This window comes from Colletotrichum tamarilloi, assembly GCF_030869305.1.
Source record: "Colletotrichum tamarilloi strain Tom-12 chromosome Unknown Scaffold_25.1, whole genome shotgun sequence".
Lineage (NCBI taxonomy): Eukaryota > Fungi > Ascomycota > Sordariomycetes > Glomerellales > Glomerellaceae > Colletotrichum > Colletotrichum tamarilloi.
Genome location: NW_026849408.1, coordinates 82,668 through 95,395, shown reverse-complemented (window position 1 = coordinate 95,395; position 12,728 = coordinate 82,668). Strand labels below are relative to the sequence as shown.

At 52.4% G+C, this 12,728-nt stretch overlaps 5 protein-coding genes across 5 annotated transcripts; 4 read left to right on the top strand and 1 right to left on the bottom strand.

The window, feature by feature from the left end:
* Positions 1 to 1,062: 1,062 nt before the first annotated feature.
* Positions 1,063 to 1,794, bottom strand: CTAM01_07738 (glutathione-dependent formaldehyde-activating; the record flags this gene model as incomplete). Its single annotated transcript, XM_060523759.1, has 1 exon — positions 1,063 to 1,794. One exon carries the CDS (start codon positions 1,792 to 1,794, stop codon positions 1,063 to 1,065), a length of 732 nt encoding a protein of 243 aa, XP_060381506.1.
* A 1,476-nt stretch (positions 1,795 to 3,270) lies between these two features.
* On the top strand, positions 3,271 to 3,819 carry CTAM01_07737 (uncharacterized protein; the record flags this gene model as incomplete). The annotated part of the gene is made up of 1 exon (XM_060523758.1): positions 3,271 to 3,819. The coding sequence occupies one exon, from the start codon at positions 3,271 to 3,273 to the stop codon at positions 3,817 to 3,819; it is 549 nt and encodes a 182-aa protein (XP_060381505.1).
* Positions 3,820 to 5,610: 1,791 nt separating this feature from the next.
* CTAM01_07736 (glutaredoxin) lies at positions 5,611 to 6,506 on the top strand (the record flags this gene model as incomplete). Its single annotated transcript, XM_060523757.1, has 2 exons — positions 5,611 to 6,136; positions 6,187 to 6,506. 2 exons carry the CDS (start codon positions 5,611 to 5,613, stop codon positions 6,504 to 6,506), a joined length of 846 nt encoding a protein of 281 aa, XP_060381504.1.
* A 364-nt stretch (positions 6,507 to 6,870) lies between these two features.
* CTAM01_07735 (uncharacterized protein) lies at positions 6,871 to 7,215 on the top strand (the record flags this gene model as incomplete). Its single annotated transcript, XM_060523756.1, has 1 exon — positions 6,871 to 7,215. One exon carries the CDS (start codon positions 6,871 to 6,873, stop codon positions 7,213 to 7,215), a length of 345 nt encoding a protein of 114 aa, XP_060381503.1.
* Positions 7,216 to 8,111: 896 nt separating this feature from the next.
* On the top strand, positions 8,112 to 9,212 carry CTAM01_07734 (uncharacterized protein; the record flags this gene model as incomplete). The annotated part of the gene is made up of 1 exon (XM_060523755.1): positions 8,112 to 9,212. The coding sequence occupies one exon, from the start codon at positions 8,112 to 8,114 to the stop codon at positions 9,210 to 9,212; it is 1,101 nt and encodes a 366-aa protein (XP_060381502.1).
* Between the last annotated feature and the right edge of the window lie 3,516 nt (positions 9,213 to 12,728).

The following is a 12,728-nucleotide window of genomic DNA, read 5'->3' as shown; positions in this document are numbered from 1 at the left end:
CCTATTGCTCCAGACGAAGGGAAAAGGTTCTAGTTGACCATTGATTCATGGATACATAACAATACATCAAGCCAGCTATCCTCATATCCGAAACAAAATATGTGATGATCAGGCTTCTGTCGACTCCAGTAGATGGTAACACACTGCTCCTGACGATCAGGAAACAGGAATCAACTCAGTCAAGAACACTGTCGAAAAAGTAGTGTGAGCCCGGGTACATAGTAGAGGCCGGACCATGTCATGAAGTCGATGACACGTTTGGGACTCGTGGCGGACTCTTGCCTTGTACTAGTTTCCGAGTTACCTTTCCTTAGAAGCTCTAGGCCACGAGTCTTCCTATTTCCATGTCGGCAACCTCAACAAACTCCAAATTCTCCCCTTCACAGTCCGGAATATCCCATTAACGGCTACTCCCGAGAACTTAAGCTCGGTGACCGATCCTCCGGACCTTATCCTCCTCGCCAAAAGACTTGCGTAAGTTCAGGTTACCTCCGAAATCTTTCATCACATAGGTAACTCGGGCAAAAATCGCAAAGCAGCACATCTTCAAGGGAGCGTAACGGTCATCTGATACCCAACGCTGTAGAATTTGAACCCTTGAAGGGAGCCTGGGCCCGAGCCTGGATCTTTGCTTCGGCCTTGGCAGCAACCTAAGACATTCCCAGGCCTGGACCGTGAAAAAGCTGTCTAGACGACCCAGGAAACCGGTCAGTCCTAAAGCTAGGTATATGAGAACGTTTCACATTACTCCCTTAGATCCAACTGCCTTTGTGTCAAGGTTAAATCGCCGATCCCTTCCTCCAGATAGTACACAATACTGAGGTCTAGTCTGAATAGGAAGCAAGAAACTTGGACCGGCACCTCGAGCTGGTCTAGTGTTGACCTTGGGACCCATACGGCCGGTCACCCCTCTCTGGCAAAAAGGACTGGAATATAGATAGAAGGAAACATACGGCATGAAAGAAAAGACAGGGATGCAACCAAGAGACAAGAGTAAATTCCAGCAATACTCAAGCAAAACATGCCATTTCTGAAATATCGCTCACTTTTGACCGCCGTTCACTACCCATCCAGCCCATTCTCCTTCCTCCACTCTCTAATCCGAACGAGCAGCTTCTCCCGGCGCGCAAGACCTTGGGGACCCCAAACGCCTTCCTTGGTAGGATAGAATTCATCGAAGCGGGGCTTACCATCGTCCGCAACCTCGACGAACGGAAGCTTACTGCGCATAAAGATGTAGACATCCGGACCGCCCAGCAGCGCAGGGGCGTCGAGGGTGCCGACGCGGAGGAATTTCATCAGGGGGCCTGTACCGTCGTAGTTGCTCCAGACGGGCGTGAGACAGATGGGACAGCGAGCAATGTGCTGAGGGGCGCCCGAGTCGGCGGGGACGGGGAGGATCACGGGTGAAGGGATACCTGCCTGGACGCGGCGTTTGCCGGCATCGTCAGTATCATCATCGCCCTTGCCCTTGTTCTCGCCCGTCCCGTGAACATTGTCGGCGGGCCTGGACTGCTGATGCTGCCTGGGAGTCCAATCATCAAAGGCAGACTCCGGGAACGACGCCAGCGGCTGCAGCAGCGAGGCGGACTTGCTCGGGAGGAGGGTCACCTCGTCTCCCTCGACGACGGCGTTGAGGGCGAAGGCGGTGCCGGTCTCACGCTGGCAGGAGGTGCAGTGGCAGCAGTGGACGACCATGGGCGGGGCATTGAGGGAGTATCGGATGTTGCCGCAGGCGCAGCCGCCGGTGAGGGGGAAGATGGAAGGGTCTTTTTCGGCGGTGGAGTGAGACATTGTGGTGTTTGTATGAAAGTTTCTTGTTGACTCGTTTGTGTGGTTCGGCTTTTCCCTTTTCTCGACGGTTGTGGCCCGTTTCGGTCGTGCGTAGGTGGAGAGACCGGGTAGTTTGCGTCCCGGGTGATCAACGACAAAGGGTCCAGACCTGGAAAGATTGCTGACGGTTGACAGGTCTCAGCGGTGTGCCTTTGTTCAAGAATTCCAGAGGGTGGCGAGGGTTTGTATTCTCTTCGTGCAGAAGGGGGTGGGAAGGGGGTGGCAGGTCTGCCGTCTGGGTTGGCAAAAGTGTGTAAGTGGGATGTCTGCGGGGGGCTGGGAGGCAGGAGCGATTGACTTACATCGGCGTGAAAGAGAGGAGGTGTCTCGGAAGGACCCTGAGCCTGGGCAAACAGAGTCAGAAAAAAGTGAAAACTTCCTAAAAAGAAGAAAGGATGGATGGGTAAGAGGAGGAAGAAGATGGAGGGGAGAGGTGAAACGAAAGGGCGCGAGGAGTAGGAGAAGGAGGGCAAGGCTTTGTTGACAGGCGAGGAGGTGAGGGAATTCGAGCGTGCCCAGTCAGCGTTCAGGTGATGGCCTGAATAGGCAAGTTTCTTATCTAATCGCTGTAGATGACACTTTTCCCCTCTTCTGCTGTGCCCTTTTTGCATCACCCTTAGGCAGACAAAACCAACCGAAGAGAAGCGAAGTAAGCTGACAAGCGGCAGATAATTCGTTTCTTCATGATCAACTTGAACAAGTTTTGATATTTGCCCATGATTCATCTAGATATGATGTGTCGTTTGATGGACACGACAATCGTCTACTGCGGATAACCCTTGAACCAGACTCGTACAAAATTTGGGCATAGCCTGACGATCGAAGTCTCCGCATCCTATGGAAAAGTCGGTATGGCAATCCCTAAGACTGAATGAAGCACTGGTGTTGTACGATTCTCTTGGCTTCGGGGGGTACAGGCATTTTGAAGAGGTCATTAATGACAGCTGTGGTGTTATGTGTGGTGTTGTGAAGGAAGGGGTTGGGTGGTTGACTCAGACAGACCCTGGAAGGGGGCTCTCGCGCCCCACGGCTTACACGTTACACCGGGCTTGAAGCATCACAGGGTCTGAATCGTTCTGACCTAGGTGGGAGGCACACACCGAGACGGAGGAGGGCTACATTCCGATCGAAGGCGGGTTTTTCATCGTTTGACGCCGGCGTGATTGTTCCAACTTTGGACACCGTTAGATGACGTTTGTGGTGTTTTTTCCTGCGTCATTTGTCTGGTAGCAGAAAAAACCGTTGAGTCTGGGATATAAACCGTCGGCGCCCTCCAGTTCCGTTCTAGACCTCTCGAGGCAGCCAGAATACACAAAACACTGCAAAGGGAACGAGAGTTTACCAACCTCAGCTCTGGAATTCATCAAGCCCAGCCAGCCAGCCACCTCGAGATCGAGTCCAGAAATTTAAAAACGCCACGCGAACCCGCCTACGATAATGCAGCCCACTGCCCTCTTTGGAATTCTGCTGCTTCTCTCTTCGCAAGCACAGGCCGCACCATCGTCGCTTCACTCTCACCTCCAGCGCCACAGAGAACGCGCCGCAACACACGCTCACTTGAGCCACCAGCACGCAAAGTTAAACAAGAAAGTCGAGCCAGCCGAGCCCGAACCCGAAGCGATGAAGACCTTCAGAGACATCGTACCACTATTTCAAAATCTCATCGCCACGGAAAAGCCCTCATCACCGTCACCCTATGTTGAGTCGACGTTGACGCCTCCTCCGTCTCCAAAGCACAATGATGCAGCATCAGACCATGTCGACTCAGACTCCGACGACTCACAGCAACTACGAGGAGTGAGGACGAACCCAGTCCGCGAGCAACAGACGTTACCTGACCGAGCTAAGCTGGCGGCGATGGGTCGAGGGCAGAGCCGCGTGAGGTCGGTCGCGGATATCGTCGACAGCCGGCATGCTGACTCTGCGATGCGGTTGCTGCGAGCTCACGCTGTTGTCAGGCATAACAAATTTCAGCGTGAGATTTGAGAGAGACCGTGATGGAAAGGCGTGTTTTCGAATGCTTGTATTTAGATTTGGCATGAGTTGGGCTTTGAGCAGCTATGGTCCTGGCGGCTGTTGACTAAGCCACCTGGTAGTTGTGTGTGTGCGGAATGATGAGATGAAGGAACCAAGCCCGCCGCGGGATCGGCGGGACGCGCGACGATAGCACTTGATGATAGGGCTGGCGATATTTTTAGAATGCAGAATAATACCACTTTTCGCCTATAATGGACGCTTCTCTTGATTTTTCGAGGTGCCTTGCTTGATGTTGATCGTTGGCTGAGGCGAAAAACCTGCTGGACTTGTCTGAGAAGAATTGGATACTGAAATGCGATTGTCGGTAATTGCGTCAGGTATGGGGATGAAGTTCTCCATCTGTTACAGGGAAAGCTGGTAAGCGTGGGCGATCTGTTGGCGAAATCGTGTCAGCACCGCTTCCATATCCCTGTTAGCATCGAGTAACACTGTAACGGCGGGCTGCTCAAGTCTCTCGGAGACAAGAATCGTCTCGCCAGCAGGTTCTCAGTCTGAAGCGGCTAAAGAAACGTTGGCGGTTCGAGATGTCTCCCTTTCGTTATGACGGCATGCTGATGACCTTGGAGTACTTGGCACCTGGTAGGTTTATCGTCTTGACGCAGCCGCGGAATAATTGAGTAGATTGACGATTGACAACCTGTCACTGTGATTTGTACACTGAGGCTCCGGCGAGGAAAAGATGAGATGTGTTTTTGTTTCGAATCGAGTCAAGCCGTCCCGTCATGTTTCCTTTGCGCACGGAGAACGGCCCCACGATCCACCAGGGTGACGATCACCCGAGCCGTATAGATGCATAGAAATATACTGTTTTGAAGCTGCGTGTAGAGGCATTATGTACAGTATGGATGATTGTTAAAGACGGTATTTCTCGGACCCACTGATTGGTGCATAAAGCCGGACCTCCACCGAAGCTGGCCTCCGATGGTGATGTGCAGATACGGGGTTCGAGGTACTTTAATCTTGGCGCGCTCAAGTGGCCCGGGTATTTTCCGTCGCGGTTTGGCTTCGGGGATTGGCGCACCTCAGCTCTTCCCCCGGGATGAGAAGTCGCCAGCAAGGCAGCATTTCCGAGGTATTGACGACCTGGCTCTTGCTGGCTTCATCCTACTGCGCATCGTGTACCTTTTACTTAGGTACCCCGTCTGTTCCAACCTGCCATCCTGCCAGCGCACTTGCAGTGGTTAGTCACGGGAGCCAAATTGTCGATCCCACTCCTACCTACCATAGCTCACCTACCATCTCCTTCATCCCCTTTTGACACTTCTCGACCTCACGATAGCGCGCGCGACGCCTACGACCACGCACCTCTTTCTCGACATCCGACAATTGACTAGCACTACACCTTTGCTTGCGATCACCAACGAGCCTTTGTACTCTTTGTGCCGTTATTGGGGAACTTCCTCTGGTCCATCCTCCCATCGCTCGCCGGCTACGAAACGTCCTGTTCAAAGCGCCCAATTGCTGGGGAAGCTCCGATACGCTTGGGCTTCTGCATCGTTACACAAAAGGGAGCCTCACATCGGCAGCCATTCCTCGATTTTGATCCCACCGCTGTCGACTCCCACCCACCGTGGCATTCACCGACAAAGCCTTACGAGGGACGCACCGCCTGTTGTACCATCCTGCCGCTCGCCATTGACGTGTTTGCGACTCTCAGTACCGACTTCTCGAATCTGCTTCTCACGTCGCATTTAAATACCCTTGCAAGCGTCGGCCATTTCGCGACACAGAATCTTCGAGATGCCTTCGCAAAGGCAGTTGCGCACCCTCCTGGTGGGTGTGCTGATTGGTGTCGTCTTCGTGTTGTTTTACACATCTTCCTTGCGAGCGAACGAAGTCAAAGACGAGCGGACCATCCAAGATTTCTACCACAAGACGGTCAATGGACTGAAACACAAACAACCGCCGGGCCAAGCGGTGCTGGAAGGGAATAAGCCCAAGGCAGCTGGCCACGTGCCTGTTGACAAAGATGCCGATGGCGACGTTGACGCCGACGACGAGAAGCTCGCCAAGGATATGCAAGGACGCCTGAAGGCCGCCGAAGACAAGGCCAAGGAACTTGCCAACAAGAAATCACCACTGAAGCCTGATGCGCCTAGCGACGTCGTCGGAAAGGGCAACTCTGCTGCTGGACAAAAGAAGAAGGAAAAGACGGCCAATGGCAAAGAAGTCTCCGAGACTGAAGAGGAGGAGAAGAAGAAGGACGAGAGCGATGAGGAACATGCTGTCGAGGTTGAGTTGAACTCCATCTTGAAGAAGTCACCAGGTATGTTAACGTCAAGACTCGTGAAACAAATGCCAGCTAACCAGACCAAGTCATCATCTTTTCCAAGTCTTACTGCCCGTACTCGAAGAAGGCCAAGGCATTGTTGCTCGAAAAGTACTCGATCGAGCCCACACCATACGTTGTCGAACTGGATAAGCATCCTCTTGGCCCTCAGCTGCAGGCCTTCCTTGGCGAGAAGACTGGCCGGAAGACAGTTCCCAACATCTTGGTAAATAGTGTGAGCATAGGTGGAGGCGACGATGTCATCGAGCTTGACAGCCAAAAGAAGTTGGTACCCAGGATCATTGACCTTGGGCAGAAGAAGGTGGAGATGAAGGAACGGTCTGCCAACAGCCAGAAAAACAACTAGCTCTCTTGAGTCATTCAACTTTTATTTCTACATTTGCTCGACTTCCACCATATGGCATCATCGTGGGCGAGGCGAAGCGGGCATTAGGGAACCACGGGAGTTCGAACTGGTGGTGGGTACCCCAGTACTGGACATTGCATATTTTTGGCGTTGGTGATCGGTTGAGCTCGCGCGCTCTCGGCGGCGAGCACTCAAGGGGACGGTATGGGCTCTCGCCAGAGCTTGAAGGCTGGACGAAGCGTGCCGCAGACGACTGCGCAAGTTCCGTAATGATGAGGGACGTGTATGAATAGTGTGGCTGAAGATGCTAGGGCGGCACTGGTAACCTGGCATCGCCTCCTTGTGCGGTTGTGTATACACGCAAATGGCTCGCTGTCAGCTTGTGTCCTGTTCTTGTGTGCTCCCAAACCATGGACTTTTGGCAACAGGCCGCCAAGATGTTGCTCCTCTTGTAGACATAATTATCATAAGATCACGAGCCTTCATGGAAGCCATATCGGCCAACTTCTCTTCTGTAAGGTCGCGGGCTGGAGCCGACTTCCTAGTTGATTCTTTTCCCGCTTCGAGTCTGATTAGGATTCCCTCTATCGACAAACGCCGTTTAAGGTATAAGGATGACGGAGCTGTTATCTTCGTTCCTCGGTACTGCTCCAGCCCGATTATCTTCTTTGAGTCCGGACCTGCTATTCTTATCAAGAGCCATCACTGAGGGGCAGGGTTGGATTGTGGTCGGAAGAGAGTGGAGGGGCTTAGCTATGCCCCTCCTTGCGCAACTGTCACGATGCGCCTCATATAGCTTGGCAAGACCAACCGGGTTACACAGCACCTTTCTCTAAACTGGGTCCATTCCGTGAAATCAAAATGCCGCACTAATACTAGAATTGCCCTCTTTGATGATCGCTGACACCATTTTTGGGACAGGGACGAAATCTGGGGCGGAGTGCGGCCTGTGTCGTCAAGTGAGAACCTGGATGGCCGATCGCGACGTCGTTCAAGGACAGCCGGGTGCGCACTTGACTTGCACTTGCGATGCTATATCTCTGTTGGTTGGTCTCTTTCCGTATCTCATTTCAACTATTCAACTCTCAGATTGAAAGCTTTTGGATGATTTGCTGTGAACTGTGAACCACTGCTCTCGTCAACTATCTCATCTGAATCTCAACTTTAAAGAGCGGAGTGATTCAGAACACTCTGGGCCCTGACTACTTATACGCGAGTGGCCTACCTCTTACACACATTACCGCATCACGAACTCGATTCTCACAGAACATTCCATTTCAAATCACTTCAAGTTCAATTTCTCGCTTTTACTCTCACATATCTACTATTCACATACTCTGGTGCAAGCCTGAACACCAGAACGGCCACGGTTGACAGCAAGGCCTAGGGCAGCAGGAGCAACGAAGGGGTCAGAAGTTTCAAGAGCGATACTGGCTCACCTCCTGCTACCTATCCTCACAACCACACATCTCAGAGGGTCAGAGGGCAATCGCAGGCCGATCGAGGTTGTTTCGAAACCCCCTTGTTCATTCAACTGCGTTTTGTACAACCTCTACTCCAACATTCACCTACAATACCTTACTACCATCTAAACCTCGGATAACAATGTCTTCACTCTTACCCGGCCACCTCCTCCTCCTCGTAGCAGAGCACGCAGACTTTGCCCAGATCCAAGCCCTCCGAGCAACCTGCAAGACTAACCGCGCCCTGCTGGATAGCTACCAGCACACCGTAACAAGAGTCAACACCGCCCGGTACCCCTGCGCACCACGCAACCACATCCTTGCCTCCGACACCCGCGAGCGCGAGGTGCTCCCAAAAGACACCTTTGATACCATCCGAGAGCTAGAGACGCGGCACCGACACATTGAGGATATCGTCCACGGCTCATACCTCGCCTTCTGGGAGGAGTACGGGCTCCAGGACGCGAACAAGGCGGACACCATCCGCTCGAACCTCAAGAGAGCGCTCTGGCAGTGCTCGGCGATCGCCGACTTGGAGACGCACTCGATACGGTACAGGGACGACGTCGTCCCCCGCCGGGACCCTTGTGTGAAGTCGCTGATCCATCAGGAGATTATACTGCACGACGCGCCGCCACCCGATGGCTGGCACCTGGCTTTGAGGGAGGTCCACGAGTCTAACCGCCAGGATGTGCGGTTCCGTCAAATCGCCCACGTCCGCAACGACCTCTCTGCACAAGACCTCGCGGGCATAGTAGTCCTCGCGCACCTCGCTAGTCAAGGGTATCGGAGGTACAGGGCTCCCACGACGAACGGGCTGAGCCGGCCTGAGGTTATCGAGATGGGCGTGTGTATGGCGGAGAACACCATCCGCCACGGCGTCTTCTTCTTGTACAGCAAGGTAGTAGCGGGCGAGGATGACGAGGACGGGCGGCACCACGCGAGGCTGCTTCTGGATGATACCTTTGATGAGATGCGGCGGTGGGAGGCGGGAGATCCCAGTGTGCTTCCCGGTCTGACGATGAGCGTCGCGTCTACGTTTTGCGAGAAGATTGGGTGCGAGCACCGGGATATGCTGGATGCTGCGTGTACGTTATTGAGGGGGGATGTGTGGCGTCCTGCGGCGGAGGAGGACGAGGGGGAGGAGGTCGAGCCTGAGGCTGGGAGGGAGAAGCCTACTGGGGAAGAGGTTGAGCAGGAGTTTGATGTGGCGGAGGGAGAGGGTGGGGAGCAGGTCTCGTGAGGGTTCACCTGGGATAGGATACATTGGATACTTATGAATGCATGATGACCCTATAAAAGTTTGCTCCGAAGATTCCCAGACCAGATTCATTTGTCACTATGCCCCCTTCTTCTCGTTATTTGTAAAACATATTGCAGTACGGAGGCTTATAGAAAGAAGAGTGAGACGAAGGAGTGAAGTTCTATAGTACAGCTATCTCGCACGACAGTGAATCACGAAAAGGGACAGTGAACCTCACGGTCACGGCCCATATTGGTCGAGTATTCTACTGAATCCCTCTGCCGCCCCCCTTATTCTTCACCATTCTCGTTGTGTTTCATTGAGACTTTCGAAATTTCGTGATGTTTGGGTGTTACGTCCCGTGATTGACAACCTACCTACCGCCCTCGGATAGCTCGAGGGAACGACCAGGAAGTTTATCCCTGTACTAAGACCTGGTGTACTTTCGTCTTTTTACTCTGGGTAATCATCTTTTTACGGCATGGGTGTATGCTAAGGTAGATATGTAGACATGAAAGATGAGGGGTGGTTCAGGACTTGATAACCGCTCAAATCCAAGCTTTGAGAGCTCTTGCTAATATCAAGTCACATCGATTCAACCGGAGAGATGTCTGGCTTTATCACGGGGATCGAGAGGCGAATACTTTCTGGAAGAAGGCGTGTGTCCTGGTGATACGTTCCAGGGTACAAGGAAGTCTGTGAAAGCTCGAACGCTCCTCTAGTCGATTTCCGTAGGCTGCGGGCGAGGTAGCCTACCTAGATTGCAGAATCCTTGACATGCACACACACACGCTTTTCACGAGGTTTGAACATTTCGTTCTTTGAACCCCTTCGTGTTATGAATCTCGTTGGGCCCCGCCGCCTGGAAACCTGCCAACTTTAGCAAAGTCAGGGAAAAGATCTAGAACATAGGTGCCACCTAGGTAACTTGGGCAGAAGCCATGGAAGCCTGAGGATGGCCTGCCCCAGCCGCCTATAGCCCGACGTCGAAGCATGATGGTAGCCTAACTCGATGGTGCCTTACGGTGTGATACGTCGTTACGGAGGAGGCTACGGGGTTTCATTCTCATAGGCAGATCCCAATGGAAGGGTCAAGACGGCTCTCGTTCGGGAAAGCCAAGCCGGTAGGAGGGAGCCTTGGCCTGCCAAGGGACTCGGAGAGATCGTATGGAAAGACAAGCTTTTTTTCTCAGGGCGTGTTGGATGAGGATTCTTTGACAGAGCCGCGTTTGTGACGACGACTGCTTCAAGTGGATGACTGCCGACATGGGTGGGCATCTTGGGAGTGAGTCCGGAGGGGCTCACCCGGCGTGGGAGATTCACATCGGGGGCGAGGGACACGTTTGTTAATTCGTCCCCAGCGAGATGTTTTCTTCGTTGGAGGGTTTTTTTTTTTTTTTTTTTTTTTTTTTTTTTTTTTTTTTGGTTTTTGGGTGGGGGGGGGGGGGTTTTTTTTTTTTTTCCTTCTTGGTTTTTTTTTTTTTTTTTTTTTTTTTTTTTTTTTTTTTTTTTTTTTTTTTTTTTTTTTTTTTTTTTTTTTTTTTTTTGCTGGGTTTACGGATGGAGGGCGGAGTGATTACTATGGATTCCACGTGTAATGCAGGACTTTTTTTTTTCTCACGATCTAACTTTGGTGGAGTATCTGCCTGTATACGTACCGCTAGGTAGGCTGTGACATGATGCGAGAACCGGCGAACTCGTTTGGGTTGTGGTGACTGGTGAGCCTGTCAGGCGAGGAGTCACCGGAGCCCCAAAGTCCCTTTCGCAGTAATGCAGTGCTTCGCATTAGGGCTGATCTGGCCCCTCGGGGGGGTAATCAGTCCGGCGTGTACCGGCCGGCAGTGGAAGTGTTCGTACAGGTAAACGTCACGGCGTTCCCCCGTAGTACTGCTGATCCAATCAATTATTCGTTGAGGCGTTTCTGGCTCGCCGAAAAAAGTCGAGATCGCTATCGTGGGTATCCATCACCAAGGTAGAGACGGGGTCTTACAATTGGTACCGCACAGTGGAGAAATCATTCCTAGACAGGGCAGATTAAACGCCAGATGTTGATGTTTTGCGTGTTTTTTTTTGTAACAATGGCGGGCGCGTTGGGGGAGTGACTCACGACGCAGGAAAGAATCTCACCGGCGGCGAGATCTCAGGTTTCTCACTGCGATGAGAGAGAGGTCTGAGTCTGTCTACCACGTATACTGTGAGGTATTCGACGAGGTAGGTATGCACAGCCGACCGGTGGTCTATCTTGCCGTCTTACAATGTTACGAGTCCTATTTGTCCTATGGCGGATCAATTCCTACGCTAGAGTTGCTGTGGTGTTGTTGGTGCCTGTTGGTTTGCGTAGCCCTGGAGGCAGGGGAGCGGGGTTAAGTAAATCTGACGCTTATTTTTTGGTTGGTAGCGGTGCCGGGAACCGAACGGCCGCGTTGGCCGTTGATCTGCTGTATCCGGCCCCAATACCTTGCCTTACGTGGTCCGTGGAACCCGCTACCACGGGACCGGGGGGGAAGATCTCAATGTCTGAATGTATGCGTATTTCCAAGTGAATTAGGTATGACATTGACGTCGTAAGGTGATTGCGTTGCGTAGTCACTGTGAGTCTAAACGTGGTATGAGTTGATGAGTCTATTCGGTATGGTATCCACAGCAATTGCAGTGTAAAGCCTAGCACGAAAGCGAATTGTCGTGCACTGGTGAATTTCCACGACAAAATGCGCGCGGGAAAGCCTCAATCAATTGGGTCAAGATCGTGCGTCGGCGATGGCTTGGGGCTGAGTTGAACGGAGGGTTCGCCAAGATGCCAAAGTGGCATTGGTTTCGCAATAATTAGAAAAAAAGAAAGAAACTTTTCTATCGCAGCTTGTCAGTTTTGGCGATGATGGGATGAATTGAGATTTTCTCCTTTGCTCTTTGCTCGCATTGAATTGGATTTTCGATTGCCGCCTTGCCGCCCTGCCGCCCGTACGGGACTTTGCCAGGCACGCCGTGATGCTCTTGTGATCCATGCGATAGTGAATGAAGGATGGCGAAGTAGCAAGATTCGGATGTAGGCGGACGCATCGTCAGGGTTGAGCCTTGCGCCAAGTGACTCATGGCCGAAGTTTATCGGACCAAGGAGGATTAGAGCGACACTGCCAAACTGCTCAGTGCCAGGCTTGCCAGGCAACTGGCAAGCTATTACTTACAGCGTCGTGCTCACGCAGGGAGAGAGTAAGTTTCGAGGCTACCACTAGAGGATTCATAATAGAGGGGGGCAGTTTGACGCATTGACAAACTGACGCGAACCGGCGTAATGTCTTGCCTGTACAGGAATCCCTTTGGGTAGTCTTACTTACCTGTTGTGGTTTAGTCCTGCTAAGAACTCCCAGTGAATACTGCGGTATGATATTGTGAACATGACGGTGTGAGGGAGGGGGCGAAAGAGGTTAAGCTCAATAAGCTTCCCGTCACACGCCCACGCAAGCCCAATTGTTGGTTATGGGCGACGCAATGGTGTGGATACACGACCTTGATCTGTTC